At 33.3% G+C, this 18,937-nt stretch overlaps 4 protein-coding genes across 4 annotated transcripts; all 4 read left to right on the top strand.

The window, feature by feature from the left end:
* Nucleotides 1–1,659: 1,659 nt before the first annotated feature.
* Nucleotides 1,660–2,290, top strand: LOC132066802 (pectinesterase inhibitor-like). Its single transcript, XM_059460008.1, has one exon. It carries the CDS (start codon nt 1,678–1,680, stop codon nt 2,200–2,202), a length of 525 nt encoding a protein of 174 aa, XP_059315991.1. The 5' UTR covers nt 1,660–1,677; the 3' UTR covers nt 2,203–2,290.
* A 3,895-nt stretch (nt 2,291–6,185) lies between these two features.
* On the top strand, nt 6,186–6,831 carry LOC132066801 (pectinesterase inhibitor-like). The gene has a single exon (XM_059460007.1). The coding sequence runs from the start codon at nt 6,206–6,208 to the stop codon at nt 6,734–6,736; it is 531 nt and encodes a 176-aa protein (XP_059315990.1). The 5' UTR covers nt 6,186–6,205; the 3' UTR covers nt 6,737–6,831.
* A 2,957-nt stretch (nt 6,832–9,788) lies between these two features.
* LOC132066228 (pectinesterase inhibitor-like) lies at nt 9,789–10,407 on the top strand. The gene has a single exon (XM_059459580.1). The coding sequence runs from the start codon at nt 9,789–9,791 to the stop codon at nt 10,317–10,319; it is 531 nt and encodes a 176-aa protein (XP_059315563.1). The 3' UTR covers nt 10,320–10,407.
* A 2,129-nt stretch (nt 10,408–12,536) lies between these two features.
* On the top strand, nt 12,537–18,887 carry LOC132067842 (probable inactive purple acid phosphatase 1). The gene is made up of 13 exons (XM_059461219.1): nt 12,537–12,753; nt 13,976–14,159; nt 14,339–14,430; nt 14,583–14,649; nt 14,734–14,856; nt 15,267–15,359; nt 15,515–15,644; nt 15,906–15,987; nt 16,230–16,362; nt 16,659–16,864; nt 16,954–17,079; nt 17,341–17,650; nt 18,245–18,887. The coding sequence occupies exons 2-13, from the start codon at nt 13,992–13,994 to the stop codon at nt 18,548–18,550; spliced, it is 1,836 nt and encodes a 611-aa protein (XP_059317202.1). The 5' UTR covers nt 12,537–12,753; nt 13,976–13,991; the 3' UTR covers nt 18,551–18,887.
* The last annotated feature ends 50 nt before the right edge of the window (nt 18,888–18,937 follow it).

Genomic DNA, 18,937 nt, shown 5'->3' with positions numbered 1-18,937 from the left:
ACAGAGGGCACTCCCATCTTGTCTCGAATATCTTCATTTCTTATCCTATCTCTCCTAGTATGTCCACACATCTATCGCAGCATCCGCATCTCCGCAACTTTCATCTCTGAACTTGAGAGTTTTTCACTGGCCAACACTCCGCCCCATACAACATAACTGCTCTAACCACCACTTTGTAAAACGATAGCTTGAAGAACGATAGATACGTTATTTTATTATGAAATTATATCCAAATTTATTATTCACGTAAAGAGGTATAAAATAAATGTGATTGTGATATAACAATATTAAAATTTGCTTGTTTCTACCAAATAAGAGGTGAAATAATCACACGATTTATGCCATAATCATTGTCTGTATCCCAAGTTGCACGTGTAAAAGAGAGAGATGGGTTTTAGGGTTTTATAGTCTATTTGGCCAAGCTTATTTTTTTTCAAAAGTGCTTATTTAAAAAAAAATGGTGAGGTGTTTGATCGATCTTTTGACAGAAAACAAGTGCTTTTGGAGAGTAGCAGAAGCTAAAAAAATAGCTTCTGCCCAAAAACACTTTTGAGAAAACATAGACGTAGAAGCACTTTTTGAAATCTTGGCCAAAGATTAATTGCTGCTAAAAAATGCTTTTTAAATATTGGCAAACACAAATTACTTTTCGCCAAAAGTCCTTTTTTTTTTTTTAAAAAAAAAAAGGACTTTTGAAAAAAACAATTTTCAAAATAAATTGATTTTAGAAGCGTAGCCAAACATTGTATGATTTTTTTTTTTTTTAATTAGTAGTACTATTTTAGGTGGAGGATTGAAGGATTTGAGTTCAGTTGTATACAAAATATGGCTGTCATTTTCAAAAATCTTATTCTTTATTTTGCCCGAATAGGTTAATAATAATGTCCACCAAGAAAATCCGATCACTAAACGAGCATGATAAATTACATTATATTGGATTAAGCTATTTTTGTCCCAAATCATAAAGTGATATGGTGAAATAAATTAATGAGATTCTTGAGCCTTAGAATGGTGAAATTTTCCAAAGAGAGGGCCTTCCCTTAAATAAACAAATGCTACGCAAATCTGAATTAATTGAATATGTGAGTTCCGAATATCAAATAATTAAACATAAAAAATTCTCTAATAATAAAGGTTCCTGAAAATATCCAGTTTCCTTGGACATGCTATGTTGATCTTACCTAATACTTTTTCCGTCTTAATTTATGTGACACAGTTGGAATTTTGAGAGTCAAAAAAAAAAAAATTAATTGGAATTTCTTGATATCTCTTTTAAATATTTTAAGTTGTTAATTATTGTGCTTTATTATAATACTATTTACGTAGTTTTTAAATATATAAATTTTATTTCAAAGAACTTAAAACTTCTATGTCCGAATTTATGGTCAAAGTTTGGAAGTTTGAATTCCGAAATTCACCTTTGGCACATAACTTAGGACGCAGGGAGTAACAAGTTCCGTGAAAATAGTAGTAAACGATTTAAATTTCCTCTCAAAATATAAAATAATTGTTTAAATGCTATTAGGTCTAATAAGTTGGGAAAGTGTATGGAATTGGCCAAACTATAAAGGCCTGCACGCTTTAATTCCATACCTTTTTGAAATGCAAGACACAACTATATAAAGTGCTTATCACATCACAAACTATGATACAAAAACATTTTACCATATATACAAAATGGCACTCTCATATAACTCTGTCTTGTTTCTGATAGTTTCTCTACTATCAATCTCCTCCATGTCAACAAGCGTGGGAGCTGATCTGGTTAACGATGTTTGCTCGAAAACAAAAAAACCCGCTATATGTCTATCCGCTTTAAGAGCGGATCCTCGATCCAAATGTGCAAATCTTGAAAGCCTTGCAACCATCTCAATAGACATATCACTAAAGAACGCACAATCCACACGGGATCTTGTTAATACGTTGCTTAAACAGGCCACAGATCCAAAACTAAAGACAAGATATGATTCGTGTTTGGAGAATTACGATGACGCCGTTGATGAACTTGGAGGATTGCCAGTTTTTTTGAAGTCTAAAGACTATGGCGGTTTGAATATTCATGCTTCTGCTGCTTCGGATGGTCCTTCTACTTGTGATGATAATTTTTCAGAACAACCTGCTGAAGCGCCCCAACTCAAAGATGCTAGTGACAAGCTTCAAGGACTTATTAGTATTATTTTAGTTATTAGCAATCTATTGTAAGGTTAGATACATAAAAATTTATAGATTTTTGCAAGGTGTTGTAATCAACTTGAAAAATATGAAAGTTAATAAATCATAAATTTATATTTCCCAGCACTTATATTTGTTTGTTTTTTTTGACAGCAGACTAGACGATCTTACGTATTTCTATATTTTTAGTCAAATTGTTGGTGACTTGGCGGCGGTTCACTGCCTCGCCTGCGAATTTATGTAGAAAAAATGAGCCACGTGAATCCATGGTCACCTGACTTAACTCGATATATTATGTATATAATTCTTAAAATATATCTAATATAAATTAAAGGAAAACATGATCAAACAACACTGAGTGGAGCACTATTTAAGTGTTGGGTTTAATCCCTTATGGTCATGGGATTGAACCTAACTAAATGCACTTTTGCGTCTTTTTTTTTTTTTTAAAGAATTTTAAGCAGCCTTTAATGTTTTGCTCGCCAAGTTGATGTCACTATAAAATATTATATCTTATCTTAAAAGCAGTGATGAACCCATCCTCTTGAAATCCTGGATTCGCCTCTGTTCAAACACTTATCCAATTTGTGTCATAGTTATATTCAGGTGTTCGCCTCTACTTCAAACAGTTATCCAATTTGTGTCACAATTATATTCAAGTGTTCTCGTGATTTTGTTATCCTCATGTGGGTCAACAACATCTTCAAGGCAAATTAAATTACTCTCTTAAGCTCGTTTTTAGCACGAATTAATAATGAAAATTTACGAGACTTCACAAATTAAGAGGGAAGAGGAAGAGAAGAAGAGGAAGAAGAAAACGACGATGATATAACTTAATAGTTTTGTCAATCTGGAATAAAAGAATAATTCATGCCTCAAGAAAAAACATGAGTTTTAATTCAAACATAGTAATAACTTATCCAAAGCACTACATCATGATACTATAACTTGGTAGTTTTGTAATTATTTCGAATAAGAAAATAATTCATGCCTAAAGAATAAATATGTGAAAACACATAGTAATAACTTATCCAAAGTACTATAACTTGGTATTTTTGTCGCTTTTGAATAAAAGAATAATTCACACTAATGTGTTTCCTTAAGCATCCATAACTCTTTTTAAGCACTCGAAACTTGTTATGGCTTATGCTCAAGGAATTGATTTCTTTTCCTTATAATTCAACTGAAGTCAAGGCAGTTTCTAGGGGTTTACACTAGTGTGAATTTAACCACATACAGAACTTTCTCCTATAGAAATGGATTCACTCCTTGTAGTCAACTTGTTTAAGGGCAATTGTTCTATCCCCTGGGAAGTACAAGAAGAGATGGAAGATATGCAACAAATAATTCAGAAACTTAATGCTACAATTGTCCACTCTCTAAGGGAAGGAAACTTTGTTGTAGATGCACTGATTAAATTTGGTAGTTTATCCTCTCATACTACATACTTTTACATGTTCTTTAATGTGCACGATATGCTAGAGAGGAACTTTAGCATTGTAGTAATCATGTTCTGTATTAGTTCCCTCCTTTTTATTTGATGTGACATACTTTTTTCCTTTTCCATTGTTCTAACAAAAAGAATACTTTTTCTGCATGAGTTATCGAATCATGTTCACATGTATTATGTTATGTTCAAGTATTCGAGAATAATAAATTCAATGACAAAAATGAAAAAGCAACATATTTCTAACTTTGCATGGCTCGCCTTGCATCAGACTCAAATTTTCGAAGTATCAACTCAGAAATGAGCTTGATCGAGTACTTGAAAAGCACCCATCAACCACCAGGCAAGCGTCATAAAAGTGTAATGCATGAAAGAGCTATTTAAATAATCTTATAAATTAAATTTATCAGTTCACATGATGTAGACAAAAAAAGAAAATATCTCAACACAATTCACAAAGTATCAATAATATTAATTGAATCAATATCTATGACCCGTCTCAAGATTTGAATTTATCTATTTTTTTAGAGTTTTGCGTTTTATCCTCTTATTTAAATGCTCTAAATAAATAAAATAAAAATTCTAAAAGCCGCAACTTAAATTCTCTTCCAGTTTATTTTTTATGTGCATTTTTACCTTTTTTTCTTTTAAAAATTATTGGAAAAAATATGTCAGCTCTTTTAATCGTCATAAATAACCAGGGCTCCATTTCTTCCTCCTTTTCCTTGCCAGGCAAATCTCCTATGCAGCAAAATATTTCTTGACCCTCTGAAATCTAAAGTTCAATTCCGTATATTAACACTTCCTTGCTCTGTCATATTAATCTAGCTAATACCTGAATCAAAAAAAAAAAAAAAAAAAAAAAAACAGTAGAAAAAGAAGGGTATTAACTTTTTTTATAATTAACTTTTTTTATAAAGTTTAATGTGCATATTCTTTTTTTTTTTTGGTTTTCAATCCGGTGCCCGGTACTCTCGCATTGGAGTCCGACACTATCCGGATTCGCGCCGTATAGAACCCATTTATGGGGGGAGCGCTCCTTACTAAGGATTTTTCCACACCCAGGACTTGAACCGAGACCTCTCAGTTGAGGGAGGAGCAGCCCCATCCACTGCATCACATTCTTTGGTGGTCATGTGCATATTCCACGTTTTCATGATTTAATTAAAAGGAGGGGGGGGGGGGGGATCTTTAGTAATATAGAACTCCTTATTTTTTCTTAAAATAAAGTCATCAATATTATTATTGACACTGCAATAAATTTCACGACATTAATTAGAAGTATAATTTACTCAATATAGAATATAATTACCAAAATTAAAGGAATATGATTTCGAGGTCCTAATTTTGGTTCTACCAAATATATATTATTAATAGTAATATAATTACATTTTTATCCAACATGAAATGTAACTTAATTTATTTTCGAAGGGTATGTCAAAGTCGGTCAATATTTAGCTTTGGAATTTCGTGCTTTTATAACGGTGTATATTTATTTATAAATAGCGAGATTTTCTTTAATTGCCGAAGCATTAATAAAAAAATTCAAATGTTCTGGACAGGAAGAGTATACAGTCGGACCTCTCTATAACAGCATCCGTATATAACAACACTTCTCTATAACAGCCAAGTTTTTTCGGAATCGATTTTTTATGTTATATTTTAATTCTCTATAAGAGCATTTTGTCTATAACAGCAACAACCAACTTTATAATAGTGCGCTCTTTGTAAAATTACCCCCCATATAACAACTATCTTCTTTTTTTGGTAATATAATAATTACCCATCTTTATAAAAATAGAATATCCATGATTACCAATAATAAGTGTAGAGATTTTGACCAAATATTTGATCCTTTAATACACTATTTATGACAAAGTATATCATTTATATAATATATATATATATATATATATATATATATATATATATATATATATTCATCATTAAAAGATTTCCTTCTTTATACAAAGTGTGATTAAGCTTAGAATTTGACAATTAAAAATGAAAAATTAAATTTTACGCATCTTTTTTGCCTGTAACAGCGAAATATTATTTAAATGTCAATGTTGTTATATGTGTTATAACAACCATTCTCTATAACAGCCAAAACATTTCGGACCCAACGATGCTGTTATAGAGAGGTTTGACTGTATTTAAGACTCAAATATGTGTATATCTATTATTGACATGACAACTATGGAGATGGCCAAAATCTACGATTTGATACAATATTGATCTACTAGTAAGACTATGAAGCAAGAAGCTAGCAAATTCTTACTAAAGTAAATATGAGTAGATTCTTAATTTTTTTCCATAAAGGTCTGGACGCTTTAATTCTGTATCTTTCAAAATCTTATTAAATTAAATATGAGTAGATTCTTAATTTTTTTTCCATAAAGGCCTGAATGCTTTAATCTTATCTGTCAAAATCTTATGAAATTAAATATGAGTAAATGCTTACTTATCTTTTTTCCTTAAAGGCCTGCACGCTTTGATTTCATAACTTTCTGAATCAAAAGAAACAACTATATAAAGTGCTTATTACAACACAAATTATCATACAAAAACATTTAAGCATACAAAATGACTCTCTCATATAACTTTGCCCCATTTCTAATAGTTGTTCTACTATCAATCTCCTCTGCGTCAACAAGTGTAAGAGCAGATCTAGTAGACGATGTTTGCTCGAAAACACAAAAGCCCGCTATATGTTTATCCGCTTTAAGGGCGGATCCTCGATCCAAAGGTGCAAATCTTGAAGGCCTTGCGACTATCTCAATAGACACATCACTAAAGAACGCACAATCTGCACGTAATCTTGTTAATACGTTGCTTAAACAAGCCACTGATCCAAAATTAAAGACACGATATGCTTCGTGTTTGGAGAATTACAACGACGCTGTTGATGAAATTGGAGGATTGCCAGCTTTTTTGAAGTCTAAAGACTATGGCGGTTTGAATATTCATGCTTCCGCTGCTTCCGATGGTCCTTCTACGTGTGATGATAATTTTTCAGGACCACCCGCTGAAGCGCCCCAACTCAAAGATGCTAGTGACAAGCTTCAAGGACTTATTAGTATTATTTTAGTTGTTAGCAATCTATTGAAAGGGTAGATACATAGAAATTTATAGATTTATGCAAGGTATCGGTAATCTACTTGAAATTTTTTAAATGAAAGTTATTAAATCATAAATTATATTTTCCAGCACTACGCATTTGTTTGTTTTACTAACGACAAACTTGACGATCTTATGTATTTAATTTCTTATATATTTCTAGTCACATAGTTGGTGACTTGGCGGTGGTTCACTGCCTCGCCTATTGTACCTTACCTTGCTCCATTTCCTCCATTTTATTGTTCACTTTCACTTATGTTATTTCAAACACTTCTCCAATTCTTGTCATAATTATATTCAAGTGTCCTCGTGACTCTGTTAGGACAATTTGCCCTTATTCGGGGTGGTCTTTAATTTTTGTTCCTCTGGTCTTTCATTTTTGCCCTTTACCTAATACCCCGACGTTCTGGTTTAAAACTCCGGTTCAGTAAAAAAAAAAAAAAATCGCAAGACAGAGTTTCGTAGCAAAATTAGGCCTATTCGGACAAAAGGTAGGCATTAAGAAAAAGTTTTGACTTAAGGAAAACTTTTGCCCAAAAGTAGACCTTAAGGCAAATCTCTGCCTTAAGGCCTAACTTTTGGCCTTATAGGCCTAATTTTGGGCAAATGTTAGGCCTTAAGGCAGAGGTTACGCGAAAGCCTTGCCTTGCGAAATACAATTTTTTTTTTATTAAGCGGGGGTTCGAACCCAGAACTTCGTGATATTTTCGGCCACTTTTTTAAGGGAGGGACAAAAATTGCAATTTAAGGGGACAAAAATTAAAGACAAACGCCTTTGAAGGGCAATCCACGCAAAAACATGACTTTGTTATCCTCATGTGGGTCCACATGTATGTCAAGACTAATTAAATTACTCTCTTAAGCTTGTTTTTAACATGAATTAATTATGAAAATTTATTAGACTTTACAAATAGGGGAAGACGAGGAGGAAGAGGAAAAGGAGGAAGAAGAAAATGACGATGATATAACTTATAGTTTTGTCGATTTTGAATAAAAGAATAATTCACGCCTAAAGAAATAACAGGGTTTTTAATTCAAACATAGTAATATTGACTTATCCAAACTACTACATCATGATGCTATTACCTTGGTAGTTTTGTTATTTCGAATAAGAACAAAATTCATACCTAAAGAACGAACTTGACTTTTTTAATTGGAAAAAAAACATAGTAATAACTTATCCAAAGTACTATAACTTGGTCGTTTTGCCGCTTTTGAATAAAAGAATAAGCACGCCTAATATGTTTCCTTAAGCATCCATAGCTCTTTAGGTATTACACAATAGTGTGAATTTAATCACATACAGAACCTTCTCCTAAGAAATGGATTCACTCCTTGTAGTCAACATGTTTAAGGTCAATTGTTCTATCCCCTGGGAAGTACAAGAAGAGGTGGAAGATGTGCAACAAATAATTCAGAAACTTAATACTACAATTGTCCATTGTCTAAGAGAAGGAAACTTTGTTGTAGATGCATTGACGAAATTTGGTAGTTTTTCCTCTCATACTACATATTTTACATGTTCTTTAATGTGCACGATATGCTGCAGAGGAACTTTAGCATTGTAGTAAGTTAGTAATCATGAAAAGCAAGTCCTATGTGTCACAAGCAGGCGCGACGGGTTCTTTACTTTTTGCTGAGGTGAAGGACTTTTGTGTATCATAGCACAGCCTGGTCGTGACTATATTTTGACCTTGATTGATGCTGCATGTCGCCCGCTTGTTTTATAGAAAACTAAGTACTTATTAATTAGTTTCAAGAAAGCGGCCGGGTCTAACTAGAATTTCATTTCAATCTTAATATTGTTGGAATTGGTTTCGAAGAGGTGATTGCCCGCCAAAGTCGTAGACCTTTAATTGTTTAGGGGAATTGACCTTCTTAAGTTAACACTTTTTCTATTCTTTTGTAAACTGGTTTATGACCTTCTTATGTATCGAATTCCATTCACCCCCACCGTTGGAAACTAATGATTGGCAAAGCCCAGCTTTCTTCTTTCGGGATCAGACGATCCCTCCAGAAATCACAACTACAAGAACTATCCATGATGGATATACTAACCAAAAGCATATGCTCAAGTAGATGCAATGAACCAATATGAAGAACAATAACATGTATTTGCTACACAATCATATTTGTGTCTGGAGGACACAACACATACAACAACCAATATTGAAATATATATGAAGCAACAAGGAGACACTGATATGCACAGGTTTTTGGAATCTTTACGGTCTACAGACTACACATAACAGAATCTTTAGCACCTATGTGGTAAAATTCTCATGAAATTCTCATGAAATTCTCTTTTTCTTTTATGTCCCTTAATAAGTATAGATTTGGGACATAGGAGGAACCTCGTATTTTGGCATAGGATCATAGTACAGTGATCCCACTTTACATTTTCGGGTATAGGATTTAACTTGTTTAATTGCCGAAGTATTAAAAAAATTCAAATGTTCTAGACAGGAAGAGTGTATTTGGGACTCAAATATGTGTAATATCTATTATTGACATGACATCTATGGAGATGGCCACAATCTACGATTTGATACCATATTGATCTACTACTAATCGACTATGAAGCAAGAAGCTAAATATGAGTAGATTCTTAATTTTCTTTTCCATAAAGGCCCACTTAGTTCTGTATCTTTCAAAATATTATGAAATTAAATATGAATAGATTCTAATTTTTTTTTCCATAAAGGCCTGGACGTTTTAGTTCTGTATCTTTCAAAATATTATGAAATTAAATGTGAGTAGATTCTAAATTTTTTCCCCATAAAGGCCTGGACGCTTTAGTTCCGTATCTTTCAAAATCTTATGAAATTAAATATGAGTAGATTCTTAATTTTTTTTCCATGAAGGCCTAAACGCTTTAATCCTTATCTTTCAAAATCTTATGAAATTAAATATGAGTAGATTCTTACTTAATTTTTTTCCTTAAAGGCCTGCACGCTTTGATTTGATACCTTTCTGAATTGAAAGACACAACTATATAAAGTACTTATCACAACACAAATTATGATACAAAGACATTTGACCATACAAAATGACACTCTCACTTAACTCTGCCCCATTTCTAATAGTTGTTCTACTATCAATCTCCTCCGTGTTAACAAGTGTGAGAGCAGATCTAGTAGATGACGTTTGCTCGAAAACGCAAAAGCCCGCTATATGTTTATCCGCTTTAAGGGCGGATCCTCGATCCAAAGGTGCAAATCTTGAAGGCCTTGCGACTATCTCAATAGACGCATCACTAAAGAACGCACAATCCACACGTAATCTTGTTAATACGTTGCTTAAACAAGCCACAGATCCAAAATTAAAGACACGATATGCTTCGTGTTTGGAGAATTACAATGACGCTGTTGATGATATTGGAGGATTGCCAGCTTTTTTGAAGTCTAAAGACTATGGCGGTTTGAATACTCATGCTTCTGCTGCTTCAGATGATCCTTCTACGTGTGATGAGAATTTTTCAGGACCACCTGCTGAAGCGCCCCAACTCAAAGATGCTAGTGACAAGCTTCAAGGACTTATTAGTATTGTTTTGGTTATTAGCAATCTATTGACAGGGTAGATACATAGAAATTTATAGATTTATGCAAGGTATTGTATAATCGACTTGAAAAATATGAAATAAAAGTTATTAAATCATAAATTTTGTATTTCCCAGCACTTGCATTTGTTTGTTTTACTTTTGTATTTCCCAGCACTTGCATTTGTTTGTTTTACTAACGACAAACTTGAGGATCTTATGTATTTAATTATTTTATATTTCTAGTCACACAGTTGGTGACTTGACGGTGGTTTGTGTCTGGAAGACACAACACATACAACAACCAATACTGAAATATATATGAAGCAACAAGGAGACACTGATATGCACAAGTTTTTAATTGGAATCTTTACGGTCTACACACAACAGAATCTTTAGCACCTGTGTAGTAGAATTCTCATGAAATTCTCTTTTCTGTTTTAACTTTTGATATGTCCCTTAATAAGTAGCCATTTGGGACATAGGGGAACCTCCTAGTATTTTTTGCATAGGATCATACTATAGTGATCCTACTTTTCATTTCCATGTATAGGAATTAACTTGTTTAACCTACACTAGGATTTGGGAGGCAAGGCCTACTCCTCCTCCTATGTATATATTTTTGTGTGTTAATCAATGTCAAACCCCAACACCACACGTCAACACAACTTGGGTGAATGACACTAGAAAAAACATTCGAAACTTACTAATTCAAATTCATATCGAGAAGCCGGAGAATAAAACGATCTTTAGGAAAAGTTATTTCTACCCAAATTTGTATTCGAAATTTCTATTAAAAGAGGAATTATTCATGTTGTCACACTATATCCGGTTAAATGTAAACCTTATGATTCTCACCTTTACTTTTTTGTCCCCCTACTTGTATTTGATTATCAAAAAAATTTGTTGTAGCATATAGGAGTATATTTTATCTCCAACTTGACATTGCCTTTTAAAATTTTATATAGTAAAAGTATACGTAAAGATAACTTCACCTAAAAACACAATAGTATATGTGCATATAGTCTAGTTTTGATTCAACTATATATATATTTGACCTGAAGTCTTTCAAAAAGAAGACAGACCTGTAATTGCACATTGCTATTAATAGATCAAATGGAAACGCTTCAGCCTGGATCAACTGGAAAGCGAATATAGCCCCCAGCTTCTCATTAGCAGAATCATCAAATTCAAATCCATTCTAGTATAATCAGAGGTGAATCTAAGGTTTGTAGAGGATGAACACACTACTAAAGAAAAGGAGACAAAACTTAACTTTGAACGACATGCACCACTAAGCTTTTTGAAGCATGTGTTTCAAAAGATAATATTAAATATATTTTAAACACTTTACACATAATATATCGAGTTTAATCGAATGACCATGTGTTCAAGTAATCTTCTTTTTCTACACCAAAATTCACCGCTACTAGTATTTAGTTGGTGATCAAGCTCACTAGTACCTTTTTTACCTATCTTTTTTCCCCCACTACTTGTAATTGATTATAAAAAAATTGGTCGTAGCATACTATATTTTATCTCCAAGTTGACATTGCTTTTTAAAATTTTGAATAGTAAATCTATACTTAAAGATTACTTCACCTAAAAATATAATAATATGCATGTAATTTCTTTTTCTCATATTATTATTTGTCGCGTCTTATTTTTATAGAATTGAATTATATAAATTTGACCAACATTTCGAAATATATTTTTCATCATATGATATGAAAGGATTTGTCACTTATATTGCTTTTCGTATAATTTTTAAATAAATAAATAAATTTTAATTTAATTTAATTCAAAAAATTAGTCAAATTAATGCTGAACAATTTGAGTGTGACAATTATTTCAGGATACATATGAAGTCTACTAGTCTAGTTTAGCTTCAACTTTATATATTTTGATGATGACTATAAGGAGTCGTTTCGTTGGAAACAAATTATCCCAGAATTACTTTTCCTAGAATTAAATATTCCACCTAAAACTACAATTCGGGATAACTAATCTCGAGATTAGTTATATCGTGATTATATCCAAACCAATCGTGCGATAAATTCATCTTAAATATAATTCGAGGATTATTTATCTCTTATCTTTCAGACCAACAAGCCTTGAGTCTTTTAAAAAATAAGAAAAACCTATAATTGCACATTGCCATTAATAGATCGATTGGAAAGCACACATATCAGCTTCTTATCAGCCGACTCATCAGATTCAAATCAATTTCTAATATATATTTTTTAATTATCAAAAGTCAAACTTTTTTTTTTGCTTAAAATCAGGTCAATTGGTCGAATATTTAAAAAAGATTCCAAGAATTTATACAACCCTTTTTTTCCAAATATAACAATACCACATTCTTGCTTAAATTTGAACTATAAAGTCAATTGCTTTACTTCTAACTAATCATCATTGTTAGTTTTCTTATTTAAACTCCAGTAAAGGTCTATTTTTAGAACCATTTCTATTTCAGGTCAGTTCATTTCTTGGAGTTGATAATCTGTTAATGTTTTTTGTCAATAAAAAAGCTGTCTTTTTTTGTTAAAGTTCCATTCTTGATGACACCCCACATTGAGTTTTGTGCCCATTCTTTTTCTGTTATACTTTTTTGTCAGTTTTTGAACTTTTATTGATTGATTTACTAGTTGTTCTTTTGGGTGTCCATAGTTGGTAACATTTATTCTAGTTGTTCATTTCTTGGAGTTCATATCTGTTAATTAGTGAGGAAGCTGGTATTTTGTTGATTTTTGTTTTTCTGTTTTTGATCACATTTACATTGTGTTTTTGTGTGTTGTTTGTGATTTCATTTTTTTTTTTTTTTGTCAGTTTTAGATCTTTTTATTGAGTTCAACTAGGTGTTTTGATTGGTGTTCATCTTATATATGTTCATTTCTTGGTTTTCATGTTTGTTAGTCTTTTTGCAACCCAAAAGCTTGTTTTTTTGTTTCAATTTGTTCTTATGCACACATTGTGTTTTTGCTTATTTTGTCTGTGATTCATTTTTGTCATGTTTAAATTTTGTAATTGAGTTTTAATGTGTGTTGTTTGGTGTTTGGTGTGAGAAAGATTTAATTTTGACCAATATGGTAATGGAGTGGGCTAGTTAAGCTTCAAATAGTGGCAATGATAAGAGATTCTCCCTCCGTTTCATTTTGTTTGTCTTAGTTTGACTCGGTACAGAGTTCAAAAAATAAAGAATACTTTTGAATCTTGTGATCTTAAAACTAAAGATGTGGGTAATGTACCAAAATGCCATTTGAATCTTGTGGGGTTAAATATGCCATGTAGGATGTCAGGTGTAAAGAGTTGCTAAATATAGAAAGTGACATTCTGTCTGAAACGGACTAAAAAGGAAATAAGACAAATAAATTGAAACAGATTGACTAATTTTTATGAATATTGCCTTTCATCAGTTTTGCCAAAAAAGGAAGTGCTATTTAGCTCTTATTTTTGGGACGTTGATAGGCTTGGTGATTTGCTAAGTGTATTTATTACAAGTAACTATTTGTTAGATCACCTGCAGATGTTTCTCGTCTTGTCCGTTTTAAGTTTTTGGTTTGGCCACTCTAGCATATTTAATGCAAAGAAGGATCCTTTTGTATGATACATGTCCTACGTTGAGTTTTTCAAAGAAAGTCTAATTATTTTGTCTTGTATCTTACTTTCTTGATTCTACCGTCTGTTGAATGATGCAGCCATAAGGTGGATGCGATGAAATTGTTCGTCATATTGTTGCCAATTTTATGGGTTCTAGTTGCTCTTCAAGGGGTAATATCTCATGAAGATCACCCTCTGTCAAGAATTGCTGTTCATAAGGCAATTGTTGCTTTGGATGCTCATGCTTCTATCAAAGCCACTCCTTCCGTACTTGGGTCAAACGTAAGCTCCATTACCTTTCAACTACATCCCAGTACACAAGGAGTTAAGCTAACTCTTTGTGTTAAGTTTCCTATTTATCTCTCTGTTCAAGAAATTTGAATGGATGTGCTAAGTCAATTTTCGAACTAATAATGAAGCATTTCAGTTTCTGATTCATAAAATTTCTCCCTATGTTCTAGGGTCTAAACCAAGAATGGATAAATCTGGAGTATGGCACAAGCAAACCGTCAAATGATGATTGGATTGGAGTGTTTTCTCCTGCCAATTTCAGGTGAACCGAACTTGGTTATAAAACTGTCGATATCTAAAAATACTAAGCTGTAATATCTTAAGACGTGAGAAATGATTTTCTTTTGATGAATTTAGTTGCATAATTTTTCATTACTTGAAGCTAATGTGCTGAACGTTTACAAAATATTTCAGTGCAGCTACTTGTGACCCTGAAAATAACATGGTGACTCCACCACTTTTATGTACAGCTCCTATAAAGGTCCTTTCCATTAATATATTTATATTGCAACCTTTTAGAAGCTCTTTTCTCTGGATATTGATTCGTGCCTCGCTTCTTTTGCAGTATCAATTTGCAAATGGCTCCAATCCCAACTACAAAAGGACAGGGAAAGGGTCACTAAAGCTTCAATTGATCAATCAGAGATCCGATTTCTCCTTTGCTTTGTTTTCCGGTGGATTACGGAATGTATGTTTCCACTTACCCTTGCCAGTTTACTTATATAGAGTTTGCATATTTACATGAAGCAAAAGTCACAGACCCAATTTTAAAATCCGATGGCCCAAATCTCTTTCTGAAAGTCTTTCTAAAAAAACATCTCTTTTTCAAGACGATGTCTGACTTGTTTTAAATTTGGTAAAAATCCTTGTTCTTTCTGGTTGGTTATATTTTATTAGTTTGTCTGTCTTCTAATCTCTCTCTATGAAGATACTTTCTACACTCTGATATTCTCTTGTAATATGAATTTGCTTTATCGTGCCGCATGAATAAACTCTTGTAGGTGATTTCTCAAATTCTCACACATTTGTTTCTTGTATTAATCTGATTAAAGGATCGATGTCTGCTTATTCTAATGCATTTCTTTTCCCGTTTAACAGCCAAAGCTGGTCGCAGTGTCAAATACTGTTGCCTTTGCAAATCCAAATGCACCATTATACCCGCGGTTAGCACAAGGAAAGACGTGGAATGAAGTAAGTTTGTTTCTTCCACTGTAGTTTAATATGCGAAACACAGTTAAAAATATGTTTCAGGAAGAATAATCAGTGTGTTTTGCAGCATAACTAATAGTTTGAATAATGACCACTTAGAAAGATCAGAAAAATGACAGTTTAAAATTGATGCTCAGATGACTGTTACATGGACTAGTGGATATGATATCAATGAAGCAGAGCCCTTTGTGGAGTGGGGTCCACAAGGTGGAAAACAGACTCGTTCACCAGCAGGGACTTTGACTTTTGACCGTAGGAGCTTGTGTGGTGAGTATTCTTTCCCTTCCCATTGTGACCTAAAACTAGCATCTCTTTTCCGTAAATGTAACATATGATATATATCATCTCTTTTCCATTTATTTAACATATGATGCACATGTTGGAGACTTGATTGGATACAACGGGTGTAAGATGAGCAACTCTGTGTGGAATACGTCTGCTTCACTTTGACAAACACTTGATGAATATTTTATTCTGCATTAACTTGTAAAAGTTTTTATTAAAAAGGAACATCATTATATTCTGCAGGTGCACCAGCAAGGACTGTTGGATGGCGCGATCCTGGATTCATTCACACTAGTTTTCTGAAGGAGTTGTGGCCCAATTTAGTGTAGGTCTACTCTTCCTAGCAGCAGAAAGACAAATAATCAAATCTTTTAAAAGATTTCATGTTTTATTGGGCATCCATTTGAAATTCTTCTTCTTTTCCCCTAAAGCTGAATACCAAAATTTCATCTCCTGAAAAGAAATTTGTTTCCTTTTTTTTTTTTTTTTGGGATAAGATGGTTGCACTCCATGCTAATGCAGGTTAACATTTGAAGTGAAATTTCAATGCACTTTCTTATTTTGCAGATATACGTACAAGTTGGGGCATAAATTGGTTAATGGTAAATATATCTGGAGTCAGACCTACAAATTTAAATCGTCCCCCTATCCTGGTCAAAACTCTCTTCAGCGAGTGGTCATTTTTGGTGACATGGGAAAGGTTTGGACATTCTTAACAGGGCTAAGTTTATATATCTGTCCATAGATATTTGTACTTCATTGTCTTGAAACTCCGTTCCAGTCTAAGGAAATTGCTCGCTTTTGAGTTTTCTGTCCTTCCATTCAGAAGTGGATTATGTTAAAATCCTGTTCATACGTGAATTTTTTGCATTCTACTGTTCCATTAGTAGTAATTGTGGAAGGTTATATCTGGATTCTGCCATTGCTAAGATCTACGATTTGCAAATTTGAGAAGTTACACTTGACAAAGACCTATTATTGCCTTGTGAACTACAGGAAGAAGCCGATGGCTCAAATGTGTACAATCAATATCAACCTGGCTCCCTTAACACTACCAAGCAAATCATTGAGGACTTAAAGAACATTGACATAGTCTTTCACATTGGGGATATCGTTTACGCCAATGGATATCTTTCTCAATGGGATCAATTTACTTCTCAAGTTGAGCCAATTACTTCAAGAGTACCATACATGATTGCTAGGTACTTTGCTGGTTTCTTACAATTTACTTCCGAGTATACACTTGTCTGTTTTCTTTTTTCATGTAACTAATAAGGATTTTTTCTCCCAGTGGCAACCATGAACGCGATTGGCCTGATAGTGGGTCATTTTATGGTAAAAAGGATTCAGGTGGAGAATGTGGTGTGTTGGCTCAGACAATGTTTTATTTTCCTGCCGAAAATAGGGACAAGTTCTGGTATGGTGACGCTATCATTTGGATAATCCTACATTGTGTTCCCCAAATCCCTTGTCTACTGCGTGCATATTTTTTTGTTCCTGAAAATTATGGATATGCATGCGGTGTTCTCAACAAGTGGAATATAGCATGCGAACATAGAGTGAGATACTTTTAGACAAGAAAAAGAAGAATATCAAACATTCATGTGTGATATTTTAATTTAGTTTCTATATACAAAAGCTTTAAAGTATTAGGTTTAATGTTGTCGTATGCTCTCAGGTACTCTACTGATTATGGCATGTTCAGATTCTGTATTGCTGATACAGAACATGATTGGAGAGAGGGCACCGAACAATATAAGTTCATTGAAAACTGCTTCGCATCTGTAGATAGACAGAAGCAGCCATGGCTAATCTTCCTTGCACATAGGGTACTTGGTTACTCTTCTGGCGATTTTTATGCCAATGAAGGTTCATTTGGAGAACCAATGGGGAGGGAAAGCCTTCAAAAGCTTTGGCAGAAGTATAAAGTTGATATAGCCATATATGGTCATGTTCATAATTACGAAAGAACATGTCCCATTTACCAGGTATCCTGAAAACTTGTAATGTTCATCCTAAGTTTTGTTCTTATCTTAGTTAAATTGCTCGCCGACCACTGATGACGCATGGTTCTGAGGACATTGAAATCAGTGATGCTCTTATACCTCTCCCCTATATGAATCACTCCCAGAAAGTAAATACTCGGCGTGGCCCTTTCCATATCACCGTGTCTGACTAGCACGGGGATAAGAATGGAATTTTGACTTATATATTATATTAGAGACGTGGAAGATATTATATCAAAATTTAAAATTTGGATAGTCTATTGAATTTGTATGCTTTAAAGTTGTGAACATTTTATAAAAACGGAACGTGTCAAATATTTTTGGACGTCTCAAAATAGAAAAACAGCCGTATATTTGGATGGAGGGAGTATTAAAGAGCTAAGCTGTATGCACAATTCACCTAATCCTATTTGGTTTCTTAGTAAAAGCTAGAAATTAGGACAATCAACTAGTAGTTAAGCTGCATGAAGAATTTCTTTTTAACAAACTACAGAGTGATTCAACATTTAATGTTCTTGTCCTCAAATGCTTATAGTTCATTGTTTAATGCATTCTATGTTTCTTCGTGAATGGCAGAATATCTGTACAATGAATGAGAAGAACTCGTACAAGGGAACCTTGAACGGAACAATACATGTTGTTGCAGGGGGAGGTGGAGCTGGTCTAGTAAAGTTTACATCTCTCCAGACCAAGTGGAGTATTTTTAAAGATTATGATTACGGATTTGTGAAAATGACAGCATTCGATCATTCAAATCTGTTATTCGAGTACAAGAAGAGCAGAGATGGAAAGGTATACGACTCTTTCAATATTTCCCGGGATTACAGAGACATCTTGGCATGCACTGTGGATAGCTGCCCAAGCATGACATTGGCATCTTAATTTTTCTGAAGGAAGCCTTAGTCTGATTTCTCTTATGCTCTAATGTAGCATCCCACAATACCATCAAAATCTCTGTACTTGGATGCAAATCCAGTTCAGAACCACAAGCACCTGGATCCTCACAGATAAACAGTCTGGCTGAAATAATGATCAATTTGTGTATTAGCCTTTTCAAGTATTTATTTCATTCTGTTAAGAAAGTTCATAGGTAAATGTAACATTTGTGAGATTCAATGTACTATTACTTTCATCTTTCATAAGTTCTTTGAGTTGTTGGAAAAGGAAATTGGTAAGAAAGCATTGTATTATCAGTATAAAAAAATGTTTTATAGTGTCATTTTGTGCTGCTTTTGGAACTCCACTGGTTGAAATCAATAACATGGTTGC

Source organism: Lycium ferocissimum, chromosome 8 (assembly GCF_029784015.1).
Source record: "Lycium ferocissimum isolate CSIRO_LF1 chromosome 8, AGI_CSIRO_Lferr_CH_V1, whole genome shotgun sequence".
Lineage (NCBI taxonomy): Eukaryota > Viridiplantae > Streptophyta > Magnoliopsida > Solanales > Solanaceae > Lycium > Lycium ferocissimum.
The sequence above is the reverse complement of the archived record's forward strand: the minus strand, read 5'-3'. Positions and strand labels throughout refer to the sequence as shown.

Coding starts and splice junctions, on each gene's coding strand:
- LOC132066802 (XM_059460008.1), top strand. CDS start 1,678: ATGGCACTCTCATATAACTCTGTCTTGTTTCTGATAGTTTCTCTACTA.
- LOC132066801 (XM_059460007.1), top strand. CDS start 6,206: ATGACTCTCTCATATAACTTTGCCCCATTTCTAATAGTTGTTCTACTA.
- LOC132066228 (XM_059459580.1), top strand. CDS start 9,789: ATGACACTCTCACTTAACTCTGCCCCATTTCTAATAGTTGTTCTACTA.
- LOC132067842 (XM_059461219.1), top strand. CDS start 13,992: ATGAAATTGTTCGTCATATTGTTGCCAATTTTATGGGTTCTAGTTGCT. Junction 14,160..14,338: donor CTTCCGTACTTGGGTCAAAC/GTAAGCTCCATT, acceptor CCTATGTTCTAG/GGTCTAAACCAAGAATGGAT. Junction 15,360..15,514: donor AAGGAAAGACGTGGAATGAA/GTAAGTTTGTTT, acceptor ATTGATGCTCAG/ATGACTGTTACATGGACTAG.